At 41.8% G+C, this 16,417-nt stretch overlaps 1 protein-coding gene across 3 annotated transcripts in view; it reads left to right on the plus strand.

The window, feature by feature from the left end:
• The window catches only part of CNTN6 (contactin-6), a 158,923-nt gene that overhangs the window by 52,189 nt on the left and 90,317 nt on the right, over positions 1-16,417 (plus strand). For 2 of the 3 annotated variants that reach the window (XM_075938669.1, XM_006122484.4), the window contains 2 exons: positions 8,471-8,655; positions 12,108-12,244. The exons of the other annotated variant lie outside the window; for it this stretch is intronic. In XM_075938669.1, coding sequence (XP_075794784.1) covers positions 8,471-8,655; positions 12,108-12,244 — 322 coding nt within the window. The remainder of the gene's footprint in view (positions 1-8,470; positions 8,656-12,107; positions 12,245-16,417) is intronic. 3 annotated transcript variants of the gene reach the window in all.

Here is a 16,417-nt window from a genome sequence, read left to right on the forward strand (position 1 = left end):
GTAGCTTCCCCAGACCACGAAGAAACCTTTGACGTGGATGGAAAATAAATTGGTACCGAAAGTGCTGGATTACTGGGTGGGTTGGAGAAAACAAAAATGCATCACCATCAGATGAACAGCAGTTACATTTATGATTAACTGGAAGGATGAACAGAATAGGACACCTAAGGCATTTAAATGTGCTCTTTAGTTTAATCATTTTACACAGAGGGAAACTAAAATTCAGAACTGTTACTCGATTCGGCAACTCATCACAACTGGGATCTAAACTTGTGAGTTCCACCCTTGTGTTCATTCCACTGAACAATGTTATCTCCATGCAACATTCATTGTCACATTATCTATCAGTAACATTATATTGATATTACTGTAACATTGCTTTTGAAGGGAGTTAATACAATAAAGGATCAGACTCATAATCTTTATGCCAGAAGGGAACCTCATGATCATCTAGTCTGACCTTATATATTTCACGGGCCATGGAATCTCACCCTCTCACTCCTAGAGTAAGGCTATAACTTATGATGGAGTTACTGAAGTTCTCAATTTTTGATATGAAGATTTCACATTATAGAGTATCCACCATTTACTGTAGTTGAAAGCAGTACATGCCCCCTAATGATGCGGCTAATGATGGCAGAAGGATCTCTGACAATCTGACTGGGGGTAAAGTTCCTTCCTATGTCGAATATGGTCATCAGTTAGAGGCTACGTTTGTTGAGAAAATAAACAAAATGGCACCCCAAACAGGCACACATGCTGTAAATGCAAATTTATTTTTTATTCTGGCTGAGAGTAACCCTTTTCCTAGTCATTCCATGTGTAGATTATTTCTGCTAACATCAGGAATAACCTTGGGAAGCCTGTGCATATTGGCCATTGCTGAACCAGAGAACATACAAGCTTATCCACATGGATTATGTTGCGCAGGCCTTGTGAATTATAACCCAGAACACTTATCTCTGGGGGGAGAGGGAGCTACCAACACATTGCCATGGTTTTAGGACAAAGATTGCATTGTGTCTATGCGTTTCAAGCATGCTTACTAACTATACAGACACATACAAAGTCTATCTAACTCTACACACAGCTGCTCTGTGAGGATCTGGGGGCTTATGAAATAGAAGAGAAGGAGGATCACTAGAAGGCTCCCAAGTTTTTTTAATTATATTTCCCAGCTCCAGTACACTGTCTGTGGATTGGGCTACATCCAGCCGACACCCGATACAGGAAATGGATATTTTTGCTGGTTGCCTGCTAGAATTTGATAACAACATGATATCACCAATTAGAAGCTCTAGAGGGATCATCTTCATTTCACTGTTATACTGCTTGAGGGTGGACCACTTGATTCTTATCACACTTCTGGCCAAACATGCCTTGCACAGCAATGGAAGTCTCAGCTGCTCTCCAAGTAATGAAGCAGAATGATTGGAACCTTGAACCCTCTAATTATTATGCCCTTTGGATCTTCATTCTTTCTCATGTCCATATTTGACGCAGTCATCATAGCAGCTTTCACATCTCAGCTTTGTCTCATTTGTTTAACCAGGCATAGTCTTAATTATCTAAACTGTAAATTTAATTTCATTGTGAAGTGCCCTGAGAGGCACAGCATGAAAGATGCTCTGATTGACTGACTTATGCAATGTGTGCCTTCAAGAGATGGAACTTTCCTATTGGTGCAGATTATGATAGTACAAGCACTTTAAATTGAGGCCCAGTGTGACAAGATTTATGCCCCAAAATAAAATATTTTGGACTTCTTTTCTATCTCATTTATAGATCCCTGGGCAGATACAAAATTTGTATCTGCATCTGCAAAAATGAGCTGCAGATATCCACATTGACATCCGTACACTTGGATGGTCATGGATATAAAGCAGATATCCATGAATATGCAGGGTTTGACATACAAACTTTGTATCTACATCCACAAACATGAGCTGAGGATATCCAAATTCACATCCATAGATGCATATATCTGTGAATATAAAGCAGATATTAGTGTATCTGCAGGGCTCGTCAAATTTAGTAACTTAGAGTGCATCTACACAACACCCTGAAGTCGAAATAAGCCTGTCGTGGGGTACACCCCTGGTGTGGGTTGTGCCCCCCCCTTTTAAGGTCACGTTGCCCCTCTCGGGCTCCTAGCTCAGGGCATCCATGGTATTAACAATATAAAGGCCATGCCTCTCTATCAGGGTAAATATGGCACTACCAGTCCCAATATAAATCAATGCTCATCCATCATGGTAAATACGGTACTAACAGTCCCAATATAAAGTGCATGCCCCTCTGTCAGGGAAAATATGGCTTATTATTTAAATCGCGGCTTCATTTCCCTCTGCCGATCAGCCTAATCTACATGGCTCCACTGATGGAGCCATGTAGTTTAGACACACCCTCACTGTTGTCAGTGGGTCTACTGACTGGGTAAGGTACTGCTCAGTATAAGGATACTATTGTCTGACGTTTCGTGTTATGGTCATTCAGTAGCCAATGGGATAATTCTGATCCTAAAATATACTGAACACTAACACTCCCATAGAAATTATTTCCCTCTATAAAAGTCCAAGATTAGCATCTGGACAAACTGTGTGTGAGCCATATTTCAGTGTTCCTTCTTAAAGCACTGGCTTTTACTAAATGGGACAAGAGGGAAAAAATGAACAGCTTTCACTTTGCTAAGGTGAATTTTAATTCACCCATTTAAAATCCTATATAATATTTCCTTTTTATCCTCCCCTTAGTCAAAACTATTTCATTTGGTCCACTGTAATGGGTCACTATGAAGAGATTTTACTAGAATGAAGTTCATTGGTAACGGGGTGTCATTTAAATCTATAGAAACCAGATAAAAAGTTGTCTTGTCCAATAAACAGTGACTGAAGACATGGAAAGTACATGCTAATCAGCTACCAGAAAAAGCCAATGGAGAAAAAGATCTTCTGAAAAAGCCCAGATAACGCAGATTGTATTTATGTATGATAGGCACATAAAAGAAACACCAGTCCTACTCTAGACTGCAACAGCAGTCATTTAACCTATAATTTAGGTTGGAGAAGGTCTGCTAAAGCTGCTGTCCTGACAAATGAACTCTCTCTCTTCATAAAACTAGGCCACCTCCTCAGTCTAAGCCCCTTCTAGGAGAGCACAGAGTACCACTGAGTATGTTACAATTACTAATTTACACAGAGCAAAGTTGATGCTCCAAATGCTAAATTTTACTTCTATCATCCTAATATCATCTATCATCCTTCTATCATCATTCTAATAGTTCACATCAGAGGAGAAATGCATTTCAAACTATCTTGGTATAAAGGAGAGAGAAGGGGGGAAAAAAACCCCAAAAGCAAAAAACAAAAATGAAGAGGAGATTTTATCTTGAAAGATCCCCAAGGAAGTAATTATAAAGATCTGGTATGGATAAGGAAAACAGAAGGTCATCTTCAGCTGAGGCCTTGGTAAACCTGAGTTGACAGATTGACAGAAGAGGCATTTTCCCACAGAACTCTGCCTCTGGCCTTAGTGTCAGTGAAGACTTTCCTTATTCATGAATAGAGATTGCTAAAATAAAACAAACCAGTAACGGGAGGGGGGGGGGCAGTAACAGTGTAGGAAAAAATTGAAGAATCATTTTTGTCTTCTTCTCCCACTCCACCACCAATGGTTCCTATTTTCTCTTCATCTTTTTGTCAACTTTGGGCCAGAAGTTTACATAAATGCTTTTTGCATTTTATACATTGTGGTTTTGACATTAAACTATAGCAATTAGTCCACTGTTTAATATGCAATATCATTTTTAAAAGCCATCCATGTTCTGCCTATTATCAACGGTCTCTTTCAACCTATAGGAAGAGCCATTCCAACCAATCTTTTTCATAATCTTGATCACAATCATGAGGGAATAGAGCTATTCTGCCCACTAGCTGCCATTTTTACATGAGTTTAAGGAGTGTGTTTTGCAATAATCCAGTGCATGGAAGCAGATCCTGAATAATTGTTTGCAGGCTTTCATCTGAAAAAAAAAAAAGAATATAACTTTCTAGAGAACCAAACATAATAAAAGTCACAATGACAGTCCCTGCTGTCTGAACATCCAGAAGATACCTGGGGCCCCCAAAGCCCTGTAGGTTTCAAACTTGTACAACAAAAGGGCATGGAATGAAAATTGTGGGTACAGATAAAATTTTGGTGCTTCCTCCAAGTGTTTCCTCTTGCTACCGACATTGCCTTGAGTGTTAATTCAGTTGACTCTATCTCTCTCTTTGGCTGTGTCTAAACTACTTCCCTTTTCTCAAAAAAGGGATGTAAATTAGACATTTTGAAATTTCAAATGAAGCTGGGATTTAAATTTTCCATGCTTTATGTGAATAATGGCGGCCACATTTTTTTCAAAATGGGGCTTTTTGAAAGAAAACTATAGGTTATTTAGATGGGCATCAATCAAAACTAAAACCCTTTTTTGAAAGATCCTGGGCTCCTACAGGGCTTTTGGGGCCCCAGGTATCTTCTGGATGTTCAGAAAGCAGGGACTGTCATTATGACTTTTATTATTTTTGGTCCCTAGAAAGTTATATTCTTTTTTTTTTCAGATGAAAGCCTGTAAACAATTATACAGGCTCTGCTTCTGTGCATTGGATTAGACACAGCCTATCTCTCAGCCATTTCCCAGTCTCACTTATAGTAACTTGTTCAGCTACATTGGAGAGGTCAGATTAGAATTACAGGCAGTCCCCGGGTTACATGGATCCGACTTACATCGGATCCCTACTTACAAACGGGGTGAGGCAACCCCGCACTAGCTGCTTCCCCCCAGCAGACCAGGGAGACGCGGAGCGGCTTTTCTCAGCAGACACCTCAGCTTGAGAATAAAGGACTGAGGGAAGTGAGGTGTGGGAGAATAAAACTGAGCTCTGGAGAAATGTTTGGCTAGAGTTTCCCCTACAATATGTACCAGTTCCGACTTACATACAAATTCAACTTAAGAACAAACCTACAGTCCCTATCTTGCACGTAACCTGGGGACTGCCTGTATATATACACACGTGTGCAGGGCTGGAGCTAAGAGCCACAGTAAGACTCAGAATGAATTGTGTATAGCCGTACATCGTCTGTGTAGGCAATGTAGTTATGATGAAATAATAGCTAGATAGATCACTGAGTTCTCTAAATAGTTATTAGAGGGTTTTCAGCTAATGTTCTGGTCTTGATGCTATACTTTTCTGTTTCATGTAGCAGAAAGGAGCTTAGGTTAGAAGTTCTTCAGCTGCACAATTTATCAACTTCTGCCAGCACTAGATTGCTGAAAACAATATGTGTTTGGTCTGAGTTTCGAGTTATTAATGTTACCCAAACTAGGTGAGGTTTACCTGATTTTATCTTTCATTATATTTTTATGGTACTCCAGCTGTAAAATGTTCTGTAAAGATTTGTATTTTTCCTACTTAGATAATGATATTTCCATACAGATAACATTTGACTTCTTTCACGATAGAATTAGACAAAGTCATACACACTATAGCTCCTGTTCTACAAGTAGATACCTATTGGTGACTCTAACTCTCTTAGGGTATGTCTACACTACAGCGCTAATTCGAACTAACTTAGTTCGAATTAGTTAATTCGAACTAAGCTAATTCGAACTAACGGATCCAGACTAAAAAACTAGTTCGAATTAGCGTTTTGCTAATTCGAACTAGCATGTCCACATTAAGTGGACCCTGAACAGGGGTTAAGGATGGCTGGAAGCAATGCCGGCAGGGCATCAGAGTAGGACTTAGAGCGTGGAGATGCTGTCTCAGGCTAGCCGAGGGCTGTGCTTAAAGGGACCCGAACCCCACCCCGGACAGACAGTTCTCAGGGGTGCCCCGCTTGCAAAGCAGTCCTGGCTTGGATTGCCCGGAGTACCCACACTGGGCACATCACAGCACTCGGCCATCAGACCGGCTGCACTTGCCGCAGGCTGCCATCTGGGGAGAGGGGGCAATTGGGGGGCTGCAGGAGAGCTTCCACCCCCAGAAGCCCACAGAGCCAGCCCAGTCCTCCCTATCGGGGGCTCGTACCCCATTCCTCCCTCACCTCCTTCCACTTACCCTTCCCTAACCCCCCTTCCTGATGTACAAAATAAAGAAAACGTGTGGTCAAAAATAGAATCTCTCTTTATTGAACAAAACTCGGGGAGACTGGGAAAAGGAGGTGGGAGAGGGGAAGAGAGAGTGTGAGAGAGGGGAGGGCAACTAAAATGATCAGAGGTTTGGAACAGGTCCCATATGAAGAGAGGCTAAAGAGACTGGGACTTTTCAGTTTAGAAAAGAGGAGACTGAGGGGGGATAGGATAGAGGTCTCTAAAAGCATGAGTGGGGTGGAAGGGTGCATCAAGAAAAGTTCTTCATTAGTTCCCATAATAGAAGGACTAGAGGACACCAAAGGAAAGGAATGGGTAGTAGGCTTCAAACTAGTAACAGAAAGTTGTTCTTCAGAAAGCAAAGAGTCAACCTGTGGAACTCCTTGCTGCAGGAGGCTGTGAAGGCTAGAACTAGAACAGAGTTTAAAGAGAAGTGAGATCAAGTCATGGAGGTTGGGTCCATGGAGTGGTATTAGCCAGGGGGTAGGAGTGGTGTCCCTGCCCAAGGTTTGTGGAAGGCTGGAGAGGGATGGCACGAGACAAATGGTTTGGTCACTGTCTTTGGTCCATCCCCTCCAGGGTCCCTAGGGTTGGCCGCTGTTGGCAGACAGGCTACTGGGCTAGATGGACCTTTGGTCTGACCCAGTACGGCCATTGTAAGCTCAGGGCTCAGGGTTCGGGGTCTCAGTGGACCACCTTGATTTTCATACACACCTGCTCCTGGGTGGCCAGGCTGGCAGCTCTCCTACTCTAGATGGCCACTTTCCTGTGTCTAGTGCGGAGGTCGTGGACAAGGTCCACGATGTCCGCAGTAGACCAGGCGGGTGCCCGCCTCTTGCGGTCCCTGGCAAGCTCCTGGTCCCGGGAAGAGGGGGAGGGCTGGGGGGCATCGGGTGGCTGGCTCAAGCCATGCCAGGTGCAGGGTCTGCTGGCTGGGTGCTGGCAGGCTTGCACCTGGCACGGGCACCGTAGCCAGCCCGTGCCCCTTTAAGGGGTCTGGGGCCGGGAGGGGGGCAATAGAGTTTCCCTGGTGTTGGCCAGAGTGGCCACCAAGGAAACCTGGGGAGGGCTAGCCTCTCACTAGTTTGAATTAAGGGGCTACACAGACCTTAATTCGAACTAGTAAGTTCGAACTAGGCTTAGTCCTCGTAGAATGAGGTTTACCTAGTTCGAACTAAGCGCTCTTATGGGGCAGAAATCCATCTGTGTAGACGAGTGTGCAGGATTGGGAGCCATGACATATACTTTCTGCTCTCTTGAAACAGGCATCTAGAAACATACACAAAATATAGTTTTTGCCTTTCTAAATTTTAACACAGAATATTTTCTGATGATATTATAAGCCACACAAAGAAACATCTCCAGCACTGAGTCAAAACCACTTCAAAAAGCTGTTCACAGTGTATCAGATCTTCTGCATTGGAAAAGAAGCTTACTTTACTTTTCAGTAGCATGAAAAGCAATCTGGAAATGCAAGACTATTAATATTTCAAAGTGTTCTAGTGACATAACAAATCATGAAGGTGAAGCTTGTATGGTCTGTGATATTACCAGGAACTCAGGAAGTATGTATGGCCTTTGTCATACTTGGCTATTTTTTATCATATAGAATATATTGATTCAAACATAAATGAAAATGATAAAAAGCTATAAAAATGCAAAACAAGGAAAAAAACTCCCTTTTGCCTTCTTTCTGATTGTCACTCATGTTCTTTTTCTGTTCTCTGCTCATTTCTTTTTGTACCCTCTCTTTGCTCCATCTTTTATATCCTGAGTTATAGCTCTTCATTCCTCCTTTGTGTTCCTGTCTGATGTTTCATCATTCTGATTAGTGATAAGTAACTGAAGTGGTGCAGACATTTTGTTTGTTCTGAAAGCCACCAATAATTCAGATGCTTGCATGAAAATTAGCTGCCCTTCCAAGTTTTCTGAGTTCTCTCCTCCATCCCATGCATTTTCTTTCTTTCTTTCTTTCTTTCTTTCTTTCTTTCTTTCTTTCTTTCTTTCTTTCTCAGATGGCAGGATTTGTTCCTAAAAGTTGAGCAAATCTGTGTGAAGTGATATTGAACTAAGACCAGTACTTTCAAAAGCTCATATGGGTCTTGGGAATACAATTCCCATTGCCTGTCAATAAGACTTGGGTTCCTAAATCATTGAATGCTTCTGAAAATCTCACTGGAGACCACTTTAATAAAACTTTTAGAAATGAACAAGTTTTATGTTTTAATTTATTTAAAATCCTTCCCTCTTCCCCCTAGAGTGATTAAGGGAATACGTTTTACCTTTTCTGTGGTGTATTGATAAAAGTATCCCCACATTTAATATAGTATAATTATTTAGTCCCGTTCCCAGTATTAACTGGAAGAGGAGTGATGGACACCCATTGTCAAGGAAAATCAAACACTACAAATCCAAAGGAGTCCTTGAAATCCCAGATTTTCAGCAGGAAGATGAAGGCTTTTATGAATGTATTACAGGAAACATTCGAGGAAGAAACATTGCAAGAGGTCAACTAATAATCTATGGTGAGCAAATGGAATTGTTTTTTATGTAGAATATGTTAGCATTTGGAAATATTCTGTACAAGAGAAAGATAATGAAGTCCATTAGCCCCTTGAAAGGAGATATCAGTGAAGAATGCAGTTTCAGGTTAAGCTGATTAATAAAAGGATTGGAGCCTTGAAATGACCCCTGAATTACAATTTAAACTTCAGCGAGTACAAGATATTGTGTATTAGTATCAGATTGAAAAATGTAGGCTGTGCCATGCTGCAGCTAAAAAGGTTAATATAAGGCAGAAAGAAATCTCATGTATTTACATGAAACATTAAGGGATAGATAGAAAATTTACTCTCAGCCCATATTATGGGGAGGAACATGTATCTATGATGCCCTGAAGTAACAGAGGAAAAGAACTATGCCCCTCTGATCTATACTAGTAGCAGCTTACTTCACCTACCATACTAGCTTATCTGTGTTGACCAATGTGTTGTGGAAGAAAGTAATTCTCCAGCTAAACCTTGCTACATGCACAGAAGTGGGGAAGAGCAGTCCCACGGAACCAATCCCACTCCTGCTCTGTGAACTAGGATAAAGGAAGCATGCAGAGGATGATCAGTGGGTATCTTTTCACTTTTGTTCTTGTGCAAGGTACATAAAACAAACATTCTTGCTATAAATAGCAAAGTATGGTGCTCATCTATATATGCCAGAAATAATGTAAAAGCGAAGAGATTAAAAAATAAAATGGGGCAATGAGAAATGATTAGCATTCACAGTTCTGCTCCCTGATCCTGCATTTGGCTCTATGGCTATGTCTAGACTGCAGGCCTCTTTCGAAAGAGAGCGTCTAGACTGCACGGAGAAATTTCGAAAAAGCGGCTTGCTTTTTCGAAAGAAAGCATCCAGTGAGTCTGGATGCTCTCTTTTGAAGAAGCCCTATTTACATTGAAGAACGCCTTCTTTCGAAAGAGGAACTTTCGAAAGAAGGCGTTCTTCCTCGTGAAATGAGGTTTACCGCCATCGAAAGAAAAGCCGCGTTCTTTCGAATTAATTTCGAAGGAACGCGGCTTGAGTCTGGTTGCTGGGGAAGTTTTTTCGAAAAAAGGCTACTTTTTTCGAAAAAACCCCTGAGTCTGGACACAGCCTATGTCAGCAGACACTTCTTTCTTTGTTGAAAAAGGAAACTTTTTCATTCTAATGTATAGTTTTTTGGTTTAACTGACCAACTACTAATCTCCAGGTTAGGTCTACAGTAGGGGACAAAGTCAAACTAAGGTATGTAACTCCAGCTATGTAAATAGCATAGTGGAGACTACATACCTTAGTTCAACTTGCTGCAGCATCCCCACTGTGGACTTCTTCTACTCCTCAAAACTCAGTGAAGTCTACAGGAGTGTGATTAGCAGTCGATTTTGCAGCTAAGTTAACTCCTGGGAGATCAATTCCCACAATATCAATCTCCTGGTAAGTGGAGACAGGCCTTCATGCCAAAGCACTGGCTTATGCCGAAAATAGAACTATTTGCTGCTGCTGCTTTAATTGTTGCTGCTAGTGATGCTTTTGGTGGGGTCATTTTGTTCTCACTGTCCAGTTATTCTCATGAAACATGAATAAATGGTTGTATTCAATTTAGCAGATTATTTTGCCAAGACTAATAACTGCAGATTTAATTATATAAATGTAATTAACATTACAAGCTTATTAATTGTACTTTGGATTTTCATTCATAATTGTTTGTAGATTATATCTATCTATCTAACACATTTTTCATGATTTTATAAGCAAGTGGGCATGATTTGTGTGATTTATTTCCTCTTTCTTAATTCCCACACTGTTGCAGAATGTTCTGTTCATATCCTCTACCCTGTGTCTGTTATTTTGGGCTGGAACTGTCCAGTACACTCTGTTTGTAAAGTGCTTAGCACAAGGGGCTTCAATTTTGGTTAGTCCTTGAGCACGATTGTAGTAAATATTATTCATAATTCAGCATGGTCCCCTTTACCAACTTGTTTTTTTCTCACAAATGTACATTCACAATTCCTGGATTGGACTCTAGGAATAGTCTGCATCCATGGATGAATGATCTGGAGATACAGAGTCAGGAGCCAACCAATAACTTGATCTATATTTGGAATTATATTGAAAGTTATTTTGTCAAATATCTGGCTCTGTTTATTCCCTGAAATTATAACAATGATCTTCTTTGTTACTTAAGGCAGGACTGTGATGGGCCTTTACACTGTAATGTAAGATGGTATGTGCACAAAAAGCATCTCTGCCAAAGGTCCCTTACAGAGACTACAAGCCTCTTTCAAAAGAGGCTTTTTCGAAAGAATCTTTCGAAAAAGCCTCTTTCAAAAGAGAGTCTAGACTGTAACCTCTTCTTTTGAAAAAGTGAGCCACTTTTTCGAAAGAGCACCCAGGCAGTCTGGATGCTCTCTTTCGAAAAAGCCCTGTTTGCATTCAAGAACACCTTTTTTCAAAAGAGAACTTTCAAAAAAAGGCGTTCCTCCTCATAAAATGAGGAGTGACGCCGTCAAAAGAATAGCCGCGTTCTTTCGATTTAATTTTGAAAGAACACGGCTATAGTCTAGACGCAGGTGTCAGCCGTGTCTGGCTACAGCAGGTGAAGTTTTTTCGAAAAAAGTCTACTTTTTCCGAAAAAAACCCTGCAGTCTAGACACAACCCAGGAGAGCACAGTACTAGCTCCCTCTGTATTCCTCTGGGGGATGCATATCATCTCAAGGAAGGCAAACAGTGGTGAGCAATAGATAAGTTGTGCTCCTGCTGTCCTCTGTGGGAATCTCTGGAGCAGGGTCAGCAACCAGGGAGAGAAGGTCCTATCATCTGGCATAGTCCTCTTGTCAGCAAAGAGCTCATACAGGAATAACTCCGGGTGCCCCCCTTCCCAGGAATGCAGTTTATTATGTATTATTACTACTATTATGTTGTCAGTACTTCAGAGTCTCAGTCATAAACTAGGACCTTGGAGGGGCAGAAGAGGGGTGACAGACTCACTGGGCCCATGGGCTCCACATTCCCAGAAGGGGCAGTGACTTTGGCAGAAAGGGCAGAGTTGGGGGCAGCCAGCTCTCAGCACTGCCTGAAGCATCTGTATCATGCATCTCTTTCCCTGGCAGCTGCCAGAGCTGCACGCTGTTCGGTGCTCCATTGGTTGTTTAAAGGGCTTAGGAGCCCCAGGACCTTTTGAATTGCTTCCTCCCCCCTTAACAGGCCTGCCAGGACCTTATTGTGCTAGTCACTATACAAACACAGAACAAATAGATGATCCCTACCTCAGAGAGTTTATGGTCTGAGTGTAAGATGAAAAGATAAGAGATGAAAACGGACAGACTGGTGAGTACAAGGAAACAGTGAGGCAATATTGGTCCACATGATAGACTGTAAGCTGAGCAAACCAAAAGCCATGCTTCTGTTTACAATGCTTTCCATTTTTTTGTCTTGTTAATACAGCTCTCCCTGAATGGGATAAAAAAATCCAAAATGCCTATCTCTCTCTCTATGACAGCTTGTTTTGGGAATGTAAGGCAAGTGGAAAACCAAGTCCCTCCTACAGTTGGTTAAAAAATGGTGAACCTCTTATGCCAGAGGTAAGATGCAACATTTTTTTACATTGTTTAGCATTGGCTGTTCTAAAAAATAAAACCCTACTCATGTTGGGTACGTCTAGACTACAGACTTCTGTCGACAAAGAGCGTCTAGACTACATTGAGTTCTGTCGACAAAGCAACCTGCTTTGTCGACATGGTAGTGTGGACGCAAAGGACAGTTTACATTCAATAACACCTTCTGTCGACAGAGACTCTGTCGACAGAAGGCGTTATGCCTCGTAAAATGAGGTTTACCAGCGTTGACAAAACTGCTGAGTTCTGTCAACATTATGTCGACAGAACTCAGCGGTAGTGTGGACGCAGGTATAGTTTTGTCGACAAAAGTCCACTTTTGTCGACAAAACCCTGTAGTCTAGACACACCCTTTGGGAGGATGTGGTAAAGACAAGGACTTTAAGAGGGTTAAAAAAGAGCTAGATAGATTCATGGGGGTTAGGTCCATCAATGGCTATTAGCCAGGATGGGTAGGAATGGTGTCCCTAGCTTCTGTTTGGAAATAGATGACAGGAGAGGGATCACGTGATGATTACCTGTTGTGTTCCCTCCCTCTGGGGCATCTGGTATTGGCCACTGTCTGCAGACAGGATACTGGGCTAGATGGACCTTTGGTCTGACCCAGTATATCCGTTCCTATGTTCTTATTATTGTTGTCCTTGTGAAGTGGAAATATCAAGTCTGTCTTTGAAGATGTTATTTACAGACTGCCATTTTCTAATGGTATCCTTTTAATGAAAGAGGGATAAAATAAAGTCTCACTAATATTGTTCACAGCACTTACAGTGCATTGTAAATGGAATATTTTGGGAAACAAAATGTTGAATGCTATTACTCAATGGACTAAATGGATAGTTTAAAGGTGAATATTCACTATGTCTCAGAACTATGCTTGTTGAAAACATCTTAGAATGCTGCCTTCCACCCTAGGGTTTATTCTATAACACAGGCCCACTGTTTAACAAACCACTTCTCTCTGACCACATAGCTGGTCATCTCTATGTTATTTCTGCTTGTGTGCAAATGATACTTCATTCTTCATTTTGTCTGACTAACTAAGAAAAAAGTCATCTCAGATGTGGGTGGAGGGGGAATTCAGCTTCTCCATGAACTGCTTGCATTACTTTTTAAAAAGGGTTTTATATTCATAGGATGTCTGCTAAAAAGAAAAAAAATACATTGAGAGGATAGCAAACACCCTGTAGGAAGAACTAAATATGCGGAAGATATCTGTAGTCAGACACTTGAGGGAAAAAAAGTGGATAAGTAATGGGATGTTGTTAATTAGTTAGCAATATATCAGCTATATTACTCCAGGCTACGCTCTCATCAAATTTTCAATATAATCAAAGTTGGGCTGGGTTAGTACTTGGTTTGTAGACCTCTGAGTGGAAGGAAAAAGCAGAATGCCAAGAAAATGTTTTTGCTGTCTCAATAGGTGGCACTCTTTCCTATGCATCTATGTAATAACAAGAGGACATCAAACAATCTCTGAAACTAGCATTATCTTTAACTATTAAGAAGTTACATGAAATACATTGATTAGTTCAGAAATGTACATTTTATTTCAGATGCATACAGTATTTCAGCTGGGGATTCTATTACATGCTATAATACTATACGGTTCACTCTAAATTCTATGAAGGCAATCTAGACAGTCTAAAGAAATATAATAAAAAAACAAATCTGTTGTTTCCAGGCTGGCATTCCAAGATGGAATTTATATTCTGTTGTTGTGTGTTTCTTTCTCACTGATTCATTTTGGAGAGAGTGCTCTCTCTTGCTTTTTGGTATTCTACTTTAAAGTGTGGCTTTTATTGTCCCTGGAGGATAGCAATAGTAAGACTTGAAATATTTGGTTTTAAGTTATGTTAGTCGTACAGAGCCAGTTTCATTGTGTGCTGAGGAAAAGTGAAGGAAAAATTGCTTAAAGCATAGAAACAAAAATATGGGCCAGATTTATTCATAGTGTTTCTATGTGCATGTGTGTGTTTGAGGGAGGGGAACTTTTTGTTTTGTTTTTATTGTTGTTTTTACTTCATCATCATCGTACCATTGATTAAATTGGCCCCGTAAAAGCTGAAATTGAAGGTAAGCATACCCAGCTTCCACTAAATGATTTGTGCTGGCTGCCAGTGGGCAGAGCTGTCCCATCCATAGGATGAATCGGGACAGCTGCCCTAAACCCTGCACTTTTGGGGACCCAACGGTGGCCATCCCAACCATCCAATGATGGGAGAGACTGGGGGATTATGGGAGCCACGCATCGGGCACCAGAAGGGGTCACCTTCCCCCCGCCCCCACTCACCACATGGGCATAGGCAACCTTCTTCATCCCCAGCTGCACCACCCTCTCCCAGCCTGCTGTGCCACGCCTCTCCATGGCGGTGGGAAGCAGAGAGCTCTGGCTTCAAGGCATTCCACTTCTTGCCACCACAGAGAAGGCTGAGAGATGGAAATGTGGTACGACAGAGCAGGCTACCAAACCACTCCAGCTCCTGCTGCTCACATGGTAAGTAGGGGGAGGGTGGCCCTGATATTGCTCCATGCCAGGCCCTGGTAATCCACCTGGGTTGTGTTGTTCAGGGGAGGAGGCAAATGGGCAGATTGGGGGGCAGAGCAGAGATGAGGCTTGTGGAGAGGATGGGGTGGAGGCAGGGCCAGCAGTGAGGGGGGTTGCCTTGAGACTCCTGCCTTTGGTACTTCAGGGGGTTGCCCAGGTTCTGCACCCCCCTTGGGATCGTCCTGCCTATGGGTTTCCAGGTGGCGTTTAAGGTGATGACTGTCCTTTAAAGCCATTATTGACTTGAGACCTGTCTAATTAAAATATTTAGTAATGTACCCTTGAATAATTAACTGTAGGTATGGACCCAATAATTGGATAGACAACAGTTGTGTTCACACATGGGCTGTGTCTACACTGGCATGAATTTCCGGAACTGCTTAAAATGGAATACTATTCCGTTTTCAGTTTTTCTGGAAAAGGAGTGTCTACATTGGCAGGCTGCTTTTCCGGAAAAGCCCTTTTTCTGGAAAAGCATCTGTGGCCAATGTAGACGCGCTTTTCCGGAAAAGAGCCCTGATCGCCATTTTCGCGATCGGGGCTTTTTTCCGGAAAAGACTACTGGGCTGTCTACACTGGCCGTTTTCCGGAACAGTGTTCCGGAATAAGGACTTATGCCCGAGTGGGAGCAGAATAGTTTTTCCGGAATAGCAGCTGATTTTGTACAGTAGAGCGTCGTTGCTTTTCCGGAAATTCAAGGGCCAGTGTAGACAGCTCGCAGCTTATTCCGGAAAAGCGGCTGATTTTCCGGAATAAGTGGCCTAGTGTAGACACAGCCCTGGTGTATATCATTAAATGATCAAAAGTGGGAGGACTAAATATTCATATTAATGGAATAGAATCCAAAACCCTCTCAAATTTTATTCTGATTGTGCAGATCTGGTTATTTTCATATGACTCATGCTGTAAATGTACTAGGCAATATTATCAAGTCTTCTGGACACCTGAAATATTTAACTGGTGATAGACAGGTTTTCAAAAACAATAGTTTTTGCCTACCTGTATTCTCTGTCTCAATCTCAACAGCTGCTCCTCTGTGTGGCAATTTGTGAGCTTTAGCAGGACATGTGCAGGACATGTGGCACTGTATAGTGTCCTGCAGGTGAGGTGGCAATTTTCAACATATTGTTATTTGTGGTTTATAACAAATAAAAAAGGAAAAAGCTAGAATATAATGAGAATATTGACAAACATCCTGTTAGTTCCATGATTAAACAAAAAACAAGGGGGAGAGTTTATTGGGCGGGAATGAGATAAAAAGCAAGGAAAGAGGAGAAACACTGAAGAAGGGCAAAGGAAAAGGAGAGGGGTGAAGGAGAAATGAAAGAAGCAGGGGGGCAGGTGGAGTGAGGCTGTGATACATGACCGCTAAGGAGGGCATGTAGGAGAGGCTATGTTAGGGGTTGCAGCAAACAGCCAATCAGCAAAGGGTGAAGAATTTCCAAAGTAAAAACTGAGAAATGGAGCCTGTAGACATCAAAAAGGTCCTTAACACAACTGCCTCTGTATCTGCTCCTGCCTGCTGAGTTTCTGTAGCTTTTCTCTTCCCCAAGTCCACATGGTTGGAGGGGAAGAGTAGGCTATCGGTTTTACTG

The sequence above is a fragment of the Pelodiscus sinensis genome, chromosome 11 (assembly GCF_049634645.1).
Source record: "Pelodiscus sinensis isolate JC-2024 chromosome 11, ASM4963464v1, whole genome shotgun sequence".
Lineage (NCBI taxonomy): Eukaryota > Metazoa > Chordata > Testudines > Trionychidae > Pelodiscus > Pelodiscus sinensis.